Source organism: Oryctolagus cuniculus, chromosome 21 (genome assembly GCF_964237555.1).
Source record: "Oryctolagus cuniculus chromosome 21, mOryCun1.1, whole genome shotgun sequence".
Lineage (NCBI taxonomy): Eukaryota > Metazoa > Chordata > Mammalia > Lagomorpha > Leporidae > Oryctolagus > Oryctolagus cuniculus.
The window spans coordinates 22,565,867-22,580,675 of record NC_091452.1 but is presented as its reverse complement, the minus strand read 5'-3'; the positions used below and the strand labels follow the sequence as shown (position 1 = coordinate 22,580,675).

The 14,809-nt window shown below is 48.9% G+C and overlaps 1 protein-coding gene across 2 annotated transcripts in view; it reads right to left on the bottom strand.

Annotated features, from left to right (window-relative positions):
• The window catches only part of KREMEN1 (kringle containing transmembrane protein 1), a 68,852-nt gene that overhangs the window by 12,182 nt on the left and 41,861 nt on the right, over positions 1 to 14,809 (bottom strand). For both annotated transcript variants that reach the window (XM_008274630.4, XM_070065775.1), the window contains exons 4-5: positions 7,942 to 8,066; positions 1,363 to 1,516 (exon numbers count right to left, since the gene is read on the bottom strand). In XM_008274630.4, coding sequence (XP_008272852.1) covers positions 1,363 to 1,516; positions 7,942 to 8,066 — 279 coding nt within the window. The remainder of the gene's footprint in view (positions 1 to 1,362; positions 1,517 to 7,941; positions 8,067 to 14,809) is intronic.

The window sequence follows — 14,809 nt, the reverse complement described above, 5'->3', positions numbered from 1 at the left end:
GCAGAGACTGGGGTGCAGTTATAAGGCCCACAAATGCCAACGACTGACAGCAAACGCCCGATGCCAAAAAGGTCTCCTTGGAAACTTCCGAGGGAGTGTGGACCTGCTGACTTCTCGGTTTGGACTTCCAGCCGTCAGAACCGTGAGAGCACACATTTCTGCTGTGTAAGGCCACCTCGTTCGTGATCACTGTGGGGGCAGCTCTAGGAAACTAATACACCATCTGACATTTTTGCTCAAAACTGAGCCACTGCCTGGCTGAGATGTCAGGAGCGTCTCCTCTAGCCCAAAGACCAGCAAACACACTACAGACATCATAGTACTCCTTGAGATTCTCAGGCCTTTTCTTTCTCCTGCCTCAGTGGTGACCATGTCCTTTCTATCATCTTAACATCTGGTGTTGTGTGGGTGCTGTGCCTCTCACAAAGTCTCACCACCACTGAGGGGATGCAGGTAAATTACCACAGGGGTCAGGATGCTCAATGGTTAGAACACGGTGTAGGCGAGAGGTCAAGGGCTAGATTCACACCCCACTCTGGACACATTCTGTGGGGCAGGCATCTGACACAGCAGTTAATGCCTACATCCCGTCTAGGAGTGCTCAGGTTCAAGTCCTGGCTCCACTTCCAGTTCCAGCTTCCTGTTAATATGCACCCAGAAGGCAGCAGGTGATGGCTCAAATTGTTGGGTTCCTGCCACCCATGTGAATTTTTGGCTCTTGGCTTTGACCTGGCCCAGCTCTGGCTACTGTGGACATTTGGGAAGTGAACTGTCAAATGGGAGAGCTCTCTCTCTTGCGCTCTCTCTCTCTCTCGTGTGTGTGTGTGTGTGTGTGTCTATCTTTCAAAACAACACACACGCGCACGCACACACACACTCTCTCTCTGCCCCGAGCTAGCATCTCCTAAGCGTGGCAGGCCAGAGAGCACGTGGGTCTGGGCAGACTCAACGCCAGGCATGCTCTCTTGGATGCTTTACATGAAGAGGTGAATTCCAAATACAAAAAGGGCTTAGAAATTCTACTGAAAGGAGACACTATGAAGGATGATACAGAATAATTTTATCTACCTCTATCTATCTATGCAAAATTGGAAAGGTTATCTTTTCTAGGCTGTCCAAGCATCTCACCACAGGCCACGTTCTGCAAACAACTTGGAGGAACTGGAGCTAACCACTTGCTCAGTGTCTGTCCTCCCTTGTGGAGGGCCAGCGCTGAGTGTGATCTGTGCCTGGCTTACAGGAAGCTGCGTAAGAACTGCCAAGTGAGAAAACCAATGAATGAAAGGGAGGCAGGGCAGGCAGGCTTGCGGCGCTGGGGCAAGGGTTCTGCACCCGGGCAGTGACAGCACAGGGAATACTCACTGTCAAAGAGGATGATCCTGCCGTCGCCACCGCAGGGCTGGGTGTGATCCCCGAAGCAGACGCTGTTGCACTCGGTGCTGGCTGCCTCCCCATACTTCCAGTAATCGGGATTGTTTCCACAGAAGCAAGCGTAGCCTGACTCCATCCCGGCAAACTGCCACAACAGAGAAGCATCACCGTAGGTGTCAGCCGGCCTGACAGAGCCTGGCAAGCTCGGGCCCCAGTACCTGGCTCGCCGTCCCAGGTCACCCTTTCCTGGGACCTCTCTCCAGCTCCCCTCCCAATACTGATTCCAGGCTGACCAGTAGCTTCGTGTTGCTCTGTTAGTGAGCATCTCTTCTTAATGTTACACTTCCACCGTACTTATGTTACTTTTAAGGGGAGAAGATCGGGGCTGGCGCTGTGGCGTAGCGGGTAGTCTCCACCTGCAGCACTGGTATCTCTTATGGCCACCAGTTTGTGTCCTGGCTGTTCCACTTCCGATCCAGCTCCCTTCTATTGTGTCTGGGAAAGCAGTGCAAGATGGCCCAAGTATTTGGGCCCCTGCACCCATGTGGAAGACCTGGAAGAAGCTCCTGGCTCCTGGTTTCAGATTGGCCCACCTCTGGCTGTTGTAGCCATTGGGGGAGTGAGCCAGCAAGTGGAAGATTTCTCTTTCTCTGTTTCTCCACTCCCCCCCGCCCATAACTCTGCCTTTCAAATAAACAAATAAGTCTTAAAAATGTGGGGGCACAGGGAGATGATCCCATAAACTTGAACCATCAATAAAACAGCTAAATATTTTATTGACTAATTGACTATGGGCCAGGTAGTAAGTGCTTAATAGCTGATACAAAAAACTCACTACGGGCCCCATGTAAAATTTTCATTCTGTTTCTTTTTTATATTACCATACGGTTCTGTAATTTTAACACTGGTATAGGTTGGTAGAACTCCCAGTACAATCAGCATACAGGACAGCTGCGTTGCCCCGGACACTTCCCTTATGCTGCTCTGCAGCCATCCCCACGATCGCTGGCAACCAGGGACCAGTTTTCCAAGGTAACAGTTTGTATAGTATCACTGAGGTTCATCCAGATCGGTGTGTGCTCCTCCTTTTTATCGCCAAGCACAGTCCATTGTATGGACGCACCACAGTTGGCTCATCCATTGGGCTGTTTCTAATTTTTCATGATTAACAACAGAATTGCTGGGACTGGCACTGTGGTACAGGGGGTTAAGTGGTCGCCTGCAATGCTGGCAGCTCATGAGAGCATGAATTTGAATCTTGGCTGCTCCACCTTTTCTTTTCTTTTCTTTTCTTTTCTTTTCTTTTCTTTTCTTTTCTTTTCTTTTCTTTTCTTTTCTTTTCTTTTCTTTTTTCTTTCTCTCTCTCTTTCTCTCTCTCTCTCTCTCTCTTTGTTTTTTAAGATTTATTTATTTACTTGAGAGGCAGAATTACAGAGAGAGGGAGAGACAAAGAGAGAGAGGTGTGCACAGATTTTTGTGTGGACACAGGTTTTCATTTCTCTAGGGTAATAATTAGGAATGGCACGGATGGCTCATATGGTAAGGGTGTGTTTATAAGAAACTGCCAAACTTCTCCAGAATGACTGTACAATTTTATATTTGCAACAACAATGTATGAGAGTTCTAGTCACTCCATATTCTTTTTCTTTTAAGAAGATTTATTTGAAATGTGTAGTGGGGGGTGGGGCACTGTGGGTAAAGCTGCTGCCTGCTATGCTGGCATCCCATGTGAGTCCTGGTTCGGGTCCCGGCTGCTCCACTTCTGATCCAGCTCTCTGCTATGGCCTGGGAAAGCAGGAGAAAGCGGCTCAAGTCCTTGGGAGACCTAGAAGAAGCTCCTTGCTCCTGGCTTCAGATCAGCACAGCTCTGGCGGCTGCAGCCATCTGGGGGAGTGGACCAGCGGATGAAAGACCTATCTCTCTCTCTCTCTCTCTGTGCCTCTGCTTCTCTGTAACTCTGCCTTTCAAATAAATAAATGAATAAAATCTTTAAAAAAAATGTGTAGTGGGTAGAGCCATTGTCTACAATGCTGGCATCCCATATGGGAGCTGGGTTCACGTCCTGGATGTTCCACTTCCGCTCTGGCTCCCTGCTTATGTGCCTGAGAAAAGTAGTGGAAGATAGCCCAAGTGTTTGGACCTCTGCCACCCATGTGGAAAACCCAGATGAATCTCCTGGCTCCTGGCTTCTGCCTGGCCCAGCCCTGGCTGCTGTGGGCATTTCAGGAGTGAACTAAGATCTCTCTCTGACTTCTCTGTCTCTCTTTCTCTCTGACTTTCAAACAAAAAGATGGAAATAAATTTTAAAAAGATTTTTAAAAAATCAATTGTGCGGCTGGCACCCTGGCTCAATAGGCTAATCCTCTGCCTGTGAGGCTGGCACCCCGGGTTCTAGTCCCGGTCGGGGTGCCAGATTCTGTCCCGGTTGCCCCTCTTCCAGGCCAGCTCTCTGCTGTGGCCCGGGAGTGCAGTGGAGGATGGCCCAAGTGCTTGGGCCCTGCACCCCATGGGAGACCAGAAGCACCTGGCTCCTGACATCGGATCAGTGCGGTGTGCCGGCTGCAGCGCGCCGGCCGCGGCAGCCATTGGAGGGTGAACCAACGGCAAAGGAAGACCTTTCTCTCTGTCTCTCTCTCTCTCACTGTCCACTCTGCCTGTCCAAAAAAAAAAAAAAAAAAAAAATCAATTGTGCATAAAAATGCAAATCTATTTCCAAACTCCCTTTTGGGTTCCACTGATCTAACAGCAGGAGTTGGAAAACTGTTTCCATAAAAGGTTAGACAGTAAATGTTTTTGGCCTTGTGAACCATACAATCTCTTTCTCAACTATTCACAGTTATTGTTGCAGCACGAAAACAGCCATAGAGGATATGTGAATGAACAGGCATGGCTATATTCCAAGAAAACCTTATTTACCAAAGACAAACAAACAAACAAAAAGTGGGTGGTACAACTTGGCCGCTGTTGGCTGACTCACGATTCTTGTGACTAACCTTGCGCCAATATCACCCTAGACTCTAGACTACTCAGCGTTACTGAAAGTCTTCAGGTAGGTAGAGTGAGAGCTCCAGAGTTGGCCCTGCCCAGAATTCCTTCGGTTATTCTAGGTCCTGTGCCGTTCCACATACATTCTAGTACCAGCCTTTACAACCTGCAATCCTGCTAATTTATTTATTGGTTCTAATAGCTATGTTGTAGATTTCTTAGGACTGTTTGCATACATGCTCACGTTGTCAATAAATAAAGAAAAATTTCTGTTTCAAACGATATGCCTTCTTTTTCTTCTTTCTTGCCCAATTTCCTTCCCTTGACAAAACAAAACAAAACAAAACAAAAACAGCCCTCTGGTACAATGTTGAGCAGAAGAAATGAGAGAGGGATCACTATCTATTCCTCACCTTGGGTGAGAAGCACTGAACCCTCCAGAATTGAGGTTAATGTTAACTGCAGGTATTTTTGTAGACACTCTTATCAAGTTGAAGAAATTCCCTTGTATCCCTAGTTTGTTGAGGACTTTTATCATTAATGGGTATTGTGTTTTTCCTATATTTTTATTTTGAAGTAATTTCAGAAAAACGGCAAGAATGGTACAAACAGCTGCTACATCCCTTTCATTGAGAGACACCATTCAAGTTGGCAACTGCCTCAGTTGTATCCTTTGCAGAAAAAGGAGCCAACCCAGGCCCACAGACGTGTTTGGCTGCCAGATCTCTTCAATTTTCTTTATCTGGAGCTGTCAGTCAGTCTTTCCTCGACCTCTGGGACATCTCTGAAGAATAAAGGGCGCCTGTCCTGTAGAATGGTCTTCAGTCTGCATTTGCCTGACGTTTTCTCATGATTACATTTATATCATGCATTCCGGGCACGAATATCACCAATGATGTTGTGCCCTTGTCCCATCAGGTGGGCTACAACCTCTGTGTTTCATGATGTCACTGGTAGTACTAACTTTAACCACTTGAGTAAGGTAGTATAGGCCAGTTTTCTCCACTGCAGAACTGCTTGTTTTCACTTTATAATTAGTAAGTATTTTATGGAGAGTTTTTTTTTTTTGTTTTGTTTTTTTGTTTTGTTTTGTTTTTTACAGGCAGAGTGGACAGTGAGAGAGAAAGAAAGGTCTTCCTTTGCCGTTGGTTCACCCTCCAATGGCTGCCGCGGCCGGCGTGCTACGGCCAGCGCACTGTGCTGATCCGATGGCAGGAGCCAGGTGCTTTTCCTGGTCTCCCATGGAGTGCAGGGCCCAAGCACTTGGGCCATCCTCCACTGCCTTCTTGGGCCACAGCAGAGAGCTGGCCTGGAAGAGGGGCAACCGGGACAGAATCCGGCGCCCCGACCAGGACTAGAACCCCCTGTGCCGGCGCCGCAAGGCGGAGGATTAGCCTAGTGAGCCGCAGTGCCAGCCTGGAGAGTTTTTTTTTTTTTTTTTTTTCAAAGATTTATTTACTTATTTGAAAGGCCGAGTTACAGAGAGGCAGAGGCAGAGAAAGAGGGAGAGGTCTTCCATCCGCTGGTTCACTCCCCAGATGGTTGCAATGGCTAGAACTGGGCCTATTTGAACCTAGGAGCTGGGAGCTTCTTTCGGGTCTCCCAAGTGGGTACATGGGCCCAAGGACTTGGACCACCTCCCGCTGCTTTCCCAGTGCATTATCAGGGAGCTGGATTGGAAGTTGAGCAGCTGGGACTTGAGCCAGGATCCATACAGGATGCCGGCACTGTAGGTGGCGGCTTTACTCGCTACGCCACAGAGCTGGCCCCTATGGGGAAATCTTTGTTCTTCATGCAACTTTCTCTCTCTATTCCCATAGAATGTGTTTATCACTATCATTATTTGTTTAGAAGCTCAAATTATGTTACATCAGGTCAGTGGTTGACCCTTCAAGATGTCTCTTCTGTCTTTTTACCAAGTCCACATCATTCCTTATGTCTGTGCGTGAGACGTTGCAGGCTCACCTCGCACTTTCTCAGAACCAGCCCTGTTCAAGGAGTCCTAGCTCTTTTCAGTGGAGAATAGTGCTTAGAAACCAGGACCTGGGAAGGGGGAGGGAAGGGAAGGGGGAGGGGAGGGGGAGGGGGAGGGGAGGGACCAGAGTACTGAGTGTACTCCGCTCTCTGCATGGCACTGCTCCAAGGCCCTCAGTAGACAAAGCTAAGGAATATATAACAGACACATACATACATACACACCACACACACACACACACACACACCACATACACACACACACACAGACTTGCACATTGATATATATTTCTGCATCTACCTCTCTACATACAAAAAACCATGCCTTATATTGAAAACTTCACTTCCCATCCAATACTACAGGCTTTGTTCCAGTTTCCCTGAGCTTCAGGCTTCCATATTAGTAACTTCCTTCCCCAACAGTAAGAAACCTCATTGCCACTATCCTCAATGCATTCATTTATACGCCCAATCCCTTTGCAAGCAACCAATCACTAGGTCATGTTGAGTCAACTGCCTTACTGGGGCCCTTGCTTCACACAGACTCTGAACTGTGACAGGCTGCCATCTTTGCTTGCGAATGATTAATGAGTGCAGGCTGAATAATAAGGGAATGGGAAGAGAAGGGGGGGGGAGGGGGAGGGAAGGGGAGGGAAGGGGAGGGGAAGGGGAGGGAGAGGGGAGGGGGAGGGGAGGGGGAGGGGAGGGGGAGGGGAGGGGAAAGGAAGGGGAGGAGGAGGGGGAGGGGAGGGGGAGGGGAGGGGAAAGGAAGGGGAGGAGGAGGGGGAGGGGAGGGGGAGGGAAAGGGAAAGGAAGGGGAGGGGAAGGGGAAGGGAAAGGAAGGGGGAGGGGAGGGGAGGGGAAAGGGAGGGGAGGGGGAGGGGGAGGGGAGGGAGAGATTAGGGGGAGGGGAAGGGAAAGGGAAAGGGAGGGGGAGGGGAGGGGAAGGGAAAGGGAGGGAGAGATTAGGGGGAGGGGAAGGGAAAGGGAAAGGGAGGGGGAGGGGAGGGGAAGGGAAAGGGAAAGGGAGGGGGAGGGGAGGGGAAGGGAAAGGGAGGGAGAGATTAGGGGGAGGGGAAGGGAAAGGGAAGGGGAGGGGGAGGGGAGGGGAAGGGAAGGGGAGGAGGAGGGGAGGGGAGGGGAAGGGAAGGGAGAGGGGAGGGGAAGGGAAGGGGAGGAGGAGGGGAGGGGGAGGGGAAGGGAAAAGAAGGGGGAGGGGAGAAAGGAAACCATTCTGGACTGGGATCCAGGCTTAGGGCCCCTTAAGCTAGCAGGGAAGTCAAGCACCGTCTTGGCTTATTCTCAGCCCCTCTGTGGAGCCCCAGCTGTCCTGCTCACAATACACAAGAGCACAAGGCAGCAGGGGCTCTGTCGGAGGTGGAACAGGGAGGCAGACGGTGGGCTGCCCCCCCCCCCCCCCCCCGCCTCCTCTGCAGACAGGAACACTGCCTTGCACTTCCAAAGCCTCTGACTTTTCCTTGGCAGGAAAGTAGAGCTGTATGGCTTGACAGGTTGTTGTTGTTTTAAATTTACACATAGTTTTAAACTAACTCAGGAAAATGAATTCACACTTTCTCTTTCTTGAGAGTTACATAGCCACAGAGCAATTACCTTGAACCTCTGACTCCGACAAAAGCTGATGCAAGTTTGGATGGTAAGTTTGTTGGAAGTTTTACTGGTGCCAGTCAGAGGAGGGGGGTTCCCATGATCCTTGTAGCAGCCAAGGTTTCCAGGCACTGGAGGGGGGAAAAACAACAAAAGAATTTTACAACATCTGGCTGTGAAACAGCAAGAAGGAAAACGGATTTGTGCCAGATACTTTCATCTCGGTTAATATTCCCACTCCTGACTGAGGTGTAAATAAACAGCAAGCTTTAAAAATGGAAGCCCTGGGGCTAGCACTGTGGTGTAGCAGGAAAAGCCACCCATCGCCTGCAGTGCTGGCATCCCATATGGGCACCAGTTTGAGTCCCGGCTGCTCCACTTCCGATCCAGCTTTCTGCTATGGCTTGGGAAAGCAGTAGAAGATGGTCCAAGTCCTGCCTGGGAGGCCCAGAGGAAGCTCTTGGTTCCTGGCTTTGGATCAGTGCAGCTCTGGCTGCTACAGCCATCTGAGGAGTGAACCAGTGGATGGAAGACACCCCCTCCCCTCTCTTTCTGCCTCTACCTCTCTGTAACTCTGCCCTTCAAATGAATAAATACATTTTTTTTTTTAAATGGAAGCCCTGGGCCAGTGTTGTGGTGCATTGGGGCTGGGCTGCTACCTGTAAAACCAGCATCCCATTTGAGCTCCAGTTTGAGTCTCAGCTGTTCCACTTATTCTTCTTCTTTTTTTTTTTTTAAGATTTATTTTTTATTTATTTGAAAGAGTCAGAGAGAGAGAGAGAGATAGAGAGAGACAGAGAGGGAGAGGGAGAGGGAGAGAGAGAGAGAGAGAGAGAGATCTTCCATTCACTGGTTCACTCCCCAAATGGCTGCAATGGGTGGGGCTGGGCCAGGCCAAAGCCAGGAGCCAGGAGCTTTTTCTGAATCTCCCACATGGGTACAGGGGCCCAAACATTTGGGCCATCTTCTGCTGATTTCCCAGGCACATCAGCAGGGAGTTGAATCAGAAGTGCAGCAGCCAGGTCTCGAACTGGCACCATATGGGAAACAGCGGCTTTACCCGCTACACCACAACGTGGGCCCTTGTTCCACTTCTGATCCAGTTCCCTGCTGATGTGCCAGGAAAAGCACCAGAAGATGGCCCAAGTGATTGGGTCTTTGCCACTCATGTGAGAGACCTGGATGGAGTTCCTGGTTCCTGGATGGAGTTCCTGGTTCCTGGCTTCAGCCCGGCCCAGCTGTTGCAGTCATTTGGGGAGTGAACCAACAGATGGAAGATTCTCTCTCTCTCTCTTTCAAGTGAATAGATAAATGTTTAAAAAAAAAATTAGGAAGCCTTGGTGTCTTCTGCTAAACACCATGTTTTTGTTTATTTTGACGAGTATGTGAAACCCAGGTCCCTCTTTAACCCGCCCCAAGACATCTGTTACCTGTTCAGCATTGACAGAATTTTGTATTGAAGAGAACTAGGAACAATTTCCTAGAAACAGAGAAGCACGATTATAAACTATGCTTCGGAGTCACTGAAGGCAAGAACAACCCCTGGAGGACTATCGTCCCATCCCTTTTACATAACTCTTTGCTCCCTTTTTTTTTTTTTTTAAAGATTTATTTATTTATTTATTTGAAAGGCAGAGTTACACAGAGAGAGAAGGAGAGGCGGGGGGTGGGGGGGGTCTTCCATCCGCTGGTTCACTCCCCAGTTGGTCGCAAAGGCCGGAGCTGCACTGATCTGAAGCCAGGAGCCAGGAGTGTCCTTCCAGGTCTTCTCATGCAGGTGCAGGGGCTCAAGCACTTGGGCCATCTTCCACTGCTTTCCCAGGCCATAGCAGAGAGCCAGATTGAAAGTGGAGCAGCCGGGACCGGAACCGGTGCCCATATGGGATGCTGGCACTGCAGGCAGCAATTTTACCCGCTATGCCATAGTGCTGACCCCTGCTCCTTAAAATGCACCACAAACGGATTTCCCCCAGGACTTCTGCTGAGTAGTACTGTTGGAACAAATCACCACAGACTTACTGGCTGCTAGCAACATAAATGCGTCATCTTTCCGATCTGGAGGTCAGAAGCACTCAATGGGTTTTACGTGGCTAAAATCAAAGTGCCAGCAGAGTTCAGTTCCTCCTGGAGGCTCCAGGGGAGGAGCTGCTCCTTGCCTTGTTCATCTCCCAGATGCTGCCCATATTCCTTAGCTTGTGGTTGCACCATTCCCGCTGCTTCCACCATCATCTCTGCTACCCTCCTTCGCTCCTTTGTCCCCTCACCGCCTCTCAGATCTCCTGCCTCTCTGTATGAGGACTCTGTGATTACACCGGAAGCTTGCAGATTGCCAAGATAGCCCGCATCTCAAAACCCTTAATTTAATTACATCTGCAAAGTCCCTATGCCATCCAAGAGAAAGTATTCATAAACCCTGGGGACTGCAAAGTAGACATCTCTGCAGGACCATTATTCAGCCTTCACGGTGAGCTTATCAGTGCATCAAAACCACACATGAGAAGGCTTGGCCTAGTAGGGAAAGCTCTCAGAATAAAGGAATCTAAACATATGCGGTATCTCTGGTAGATCCTGCTGCAGACTCAACGTCTGTAGGCCTGCGTGACATAACAAGAAATACACATTTGGTCCCTGCCTGGTTCCTGGCACAGAGCTCCCAAAGCCTTTATAATTTCCTGGGTAGTAACAGTGGTCAGAGCGGCTTTTGTTCTAATATTTGGTTTGTGACTCCAGTTTCTGCCACAGATCCTGATTACTTAGAATTTCCTGGGTGAGTGCAGCATCTCTTGTTCCAGGGTGGGTAACCTGGGGACCCACTAATTGTGACTGGCATCTGAATGGGGGGTGCATCACCATTAGCCTATGGCTGCATTAACTCTAGGTAGTCAGTGTCATACTTTATTTATGGGGCACCCAACTGGTATCCAGAGTTGGAGAATTGGTTGGTTTGGGAAACACTCACATATCTGGTGTTAGCCGTGAATTATAAATGCAAAGGAAGAATGCAGCCCCCTCATCCCCTGTACCCCCAAAATACATATGCTGAAGCCCAAATCCCCAGTGGGACAGTATTTGGAGGTTGAGCCTTTGGGAGATGATTAGGTTTAGATGAGGTATTGAGGGTTGAGCCCCACGTTGGAACTGGTGCCTTGTAAGAAGGGAAAGTCTTGCCTCTATCTCATGTAAGCATATAGCAAGAGGGTGATAAGGGGGCCCGCCACACACCGAATATGCCAGCACCTTGAACTTGGACTTCCCAGGCTCCAGAACTGTGGAAACAATGCCTATTATTTCAGCCATCAGTCTATGGCATTTTGCTGTAGCAACCCTTACGGCCTAAAACAGATCCCCACCTCCTGGTATTCATGCCCTTGTGTAGCCCCCTGAGTGTGGGCTAAACTAGCAACTCGCTTCTGACCAAGACAACGTGGCGAGGCTGATGGGAAGGCTCTCCTGTGATTAGGGTACAAGGACCGCGACTTCAGCCAGCCAGCAGGCTCTCCCTACTGCCGCCACATCAGATGCCGTGTGGCAGGAGTTGAGGGCTGCCTTTAGTCAACAGCCAGAAAGAAACAGACTTGCAGTCCAACAGTCCACAAGGAACTGACTTCCATCGACAGCGAGGTGAGCTTGCATATGGCTCTTTCCCCAGTCCAGCCATCAGAGGAGACTGCAACATGGATTTCAGTTTTGTGAGAGACCCTGAAGCAGAAAATGCAGCTAAATCATCCAGATGTCTGCATGCTCAGATTGAGTGAGACAATAAAGGCATGCTGTTTTAATTCACTAAGTTTTAGAATAATTTAAATTATTCTTAAATAAATAACTAATAGTTACATAACACACATTAAATAAATATTTATTGAAAAAAGAATGAATACACTGTGGGCCGTGGACCTTGGTTTCCCATCTGTGCTGTTAATGTATGGTGTCATCCACCATCAACTGAAGCCTTTTCCCTTCCTGTTTAGCTCCTCACAATTTATATAAATGAAGACATAATAAGACATGAATGAGTTCTATTCCTAGAAGACTTCTAGGTCAGTTGAGAGTTATGTATTATCCAATTTCAAAGTGACAGACACACAGACTCCTAGATAGCATTCTTCCTTGATGTGTATGACTGGAAGGCAGCACTGTCCAGTTTAATAAACTTAATCTCCACATTAGGCTTTTGAACATATAAAAATATATGCGTGATTTTTATTTCTCCATCATCTAACCAGCTCATTTTAAATTGGCAGGAAGTACCTCTGCTAACCCCAAGACTCACCCACCCCCCCTAAGCTAAGTGGTTACTCTTCTCCCTTGCGTCACACATGGCTCAAATATAACAAATGTGGCTCACCACACAAATGTTAAAATGCATCTTTCGGAAACAAACCAAATCTCTATAGTAGCAAATGTAAACACAAGACCTCTGTGCAGTAGGAATCCAGTGTTCAGTGGGGTTCTGGCTTGGCAATGTCTGGGTTTTAGGGTTTGAACAACTGCAGTGAGTTAAGCATCTCTGGTAAGAGGCAAATGATATCAGCTGAGTTAGTTAAAGGCCCTTGCATATGGAAAACTGAGCCATGCGTTTAATGGTTCTTTTTAAAAAAGATTTATTTATGTATCTTGAAAGTCAGTTACAGAGAGGCAGAGAGGCAGAGAGAGAGAGAAAGAGAGAGAGGCAGAGAGAGAGAGAGAGAGAGACATCTTCCATCCGCTAGTTCACTTCCCGGATGGCCTCAATGACCAGGGCTGGGCCAGGCCAAAGCCAGGGTCAGGAGCTTCTTACAGGCCTCACACATGGATGCAGGGCCAAAACACTTGTGTCATCCTCTGCTGCTTTTCCCAGGCCATTAGCAGGGAGCTGGATCAGAGTGGAGCAGCAGGGACACGAACTGGCACCCATATGGGATGCCGGCATCGCAGGCAGCTGCTTAATCCACTGCTCCACAACACTGGCCCTCACTTAATGCTTCTTAACAAGAACTACTTAATCATATCATCTTTATTATTTACTCTGATTTTTTGTCTGATTTATTTCACTATGCTCACAAGTTATTACACATTAGTTTATAGAAGGCTCAAGAAATACAGTGATAAATGTTAAGGTTAGACGTAAGGCCACGATTTGCATTAAAGCAGCTGAAACATGATTGGGTGATGAAACCCAGACAGCCTATATTCCAGTGGGACAGTGATGTCCCAAACCATACCACACGGGGAATGATGTGGCATCAGACCAAACTTTGCCGCCTGGAGTGTCATCCTTGCCCCCCCAAGCCAATCGCTAATTCTATCTCCTAAAGTCACACACTTGTGCCCATGCCTCTCCATGCACCACCACTGCCCCAGTTCAGGTCACCACCTCCTCCCATTCAGACCACCTCACTGGACTCTATCCCCAGGCTTACTGTACTCAGTCTGTTCAGTGCACTGCAGTCGGAGTAATCTTTACTGTACATTCCAGGCAGAAGGAACAGTAAGGGCAAAGGCCCGAGGTAAGAAAGACCTTGACCTTTGTCAGAACAACAGCAAAGTGAGTGTGACCAGTGACAGAGAGAGAGAAAAGCAGAAGTAGCTGCGGAGGCACGTGGGGCCCTTCCTCAAAGCTCCCTGGCTGCCCAAAGTTGAGGGACCAGCAGACAGGTCCTGAAGGGACCCTCTTCCTGGCTGGCAGACGCCACTTTCTTGCTGTGACCGCTCTTATGAGGAGAACAACCCCAACAGGGACGCTGCGATCTTGTGACCTCACCTAAACCTAATTACCTCCCATCTCCAAGTAATATCACGTTAGGGGTTAGGGCGCAGCATAAGAACTTTGAGGAGACTCAGACGCTCAGTTTGAAGCGGTTGCTCTCAGGACTGCTGAAACCCAGAACGCCAGATCTGAAGGGTTTCAGGGCGCATCTGCTTATTAGCATCAGTGCCTTCAGTCTTCTTAATTTTCTACTCTGTTGGTTTAGAACAAAACTATGGAGCTTGGGGGCTGGCACTGTGACGCAGCTGGCTAAGCTGCTGCTGGCAACACCAGCATTCCATATCTGAGTGCTTGATGCAGTCCTGGCTGCTCTGCTTCCCATGCAGCCTCCTGTGACCGTGCCTGGGAAGGCAGCAGAAGATGGGCCAAGTACTTGGGCCCCTGCCACCCATGTCGGAGACCCAGATGGAATTCCTGGCTTCTGCCTGGCCCAGCCCTGGCTGATGTGACCATTACCAGTGGATGGAAGATCTCTGTCTCCACCTTTCAAATACATTAATTAAAAAAAGAAAATGATAAAGCTTGTCAGAACTGCATGGAAAATGCGAACACACAGTTTCTAAAACAGCAAGGGCCTTTATGCTCCCCACTTGCTCAGCCGCAGGACAGCTTAGGAGCTGTTTTTGCTCACTCCCTTCCCCAGGGCTTGGCAGTAGTCTGGAGGACACAGGTGCCTTCGTGTGGCCGGCAGCAGCTGTGTGTGTTTCGCATTTTGCAGTGAGATAAACCCTAGGGCAAAAGGGTAAATTCTGGCCCCTCCATCACAGCCTTTCTCTCTCTCTCTCTCTCTTTTTTTTTTTTTTTTTTTAAAGATTTATGTACTTATTTGAAAGGCAGAGTTACAGAAAGAGGGAGATAGAGATCTTCTACCCTTTGGTCCACTCCCCAGCAATAGCTGGGCCAGGCTGAAGCCAGAAGCCAGGAGCCAGGAGCTACTTCCGGGTCTCCCAAATGGGCACAGGGGCCAAAGTACCTGGGCCATCTTCCACTGCTTTCCCAGGCGGATTGGAAGTAGAGCAGCTGGGACTTGATATGGGATGCTGGCCCTGCAGGTGGTGGCTTAACCCGCTGTGCCACAGCACCGACTCCTCCATCACGGCCTTTCTAAGCTCAGTTTCATCAACTGAA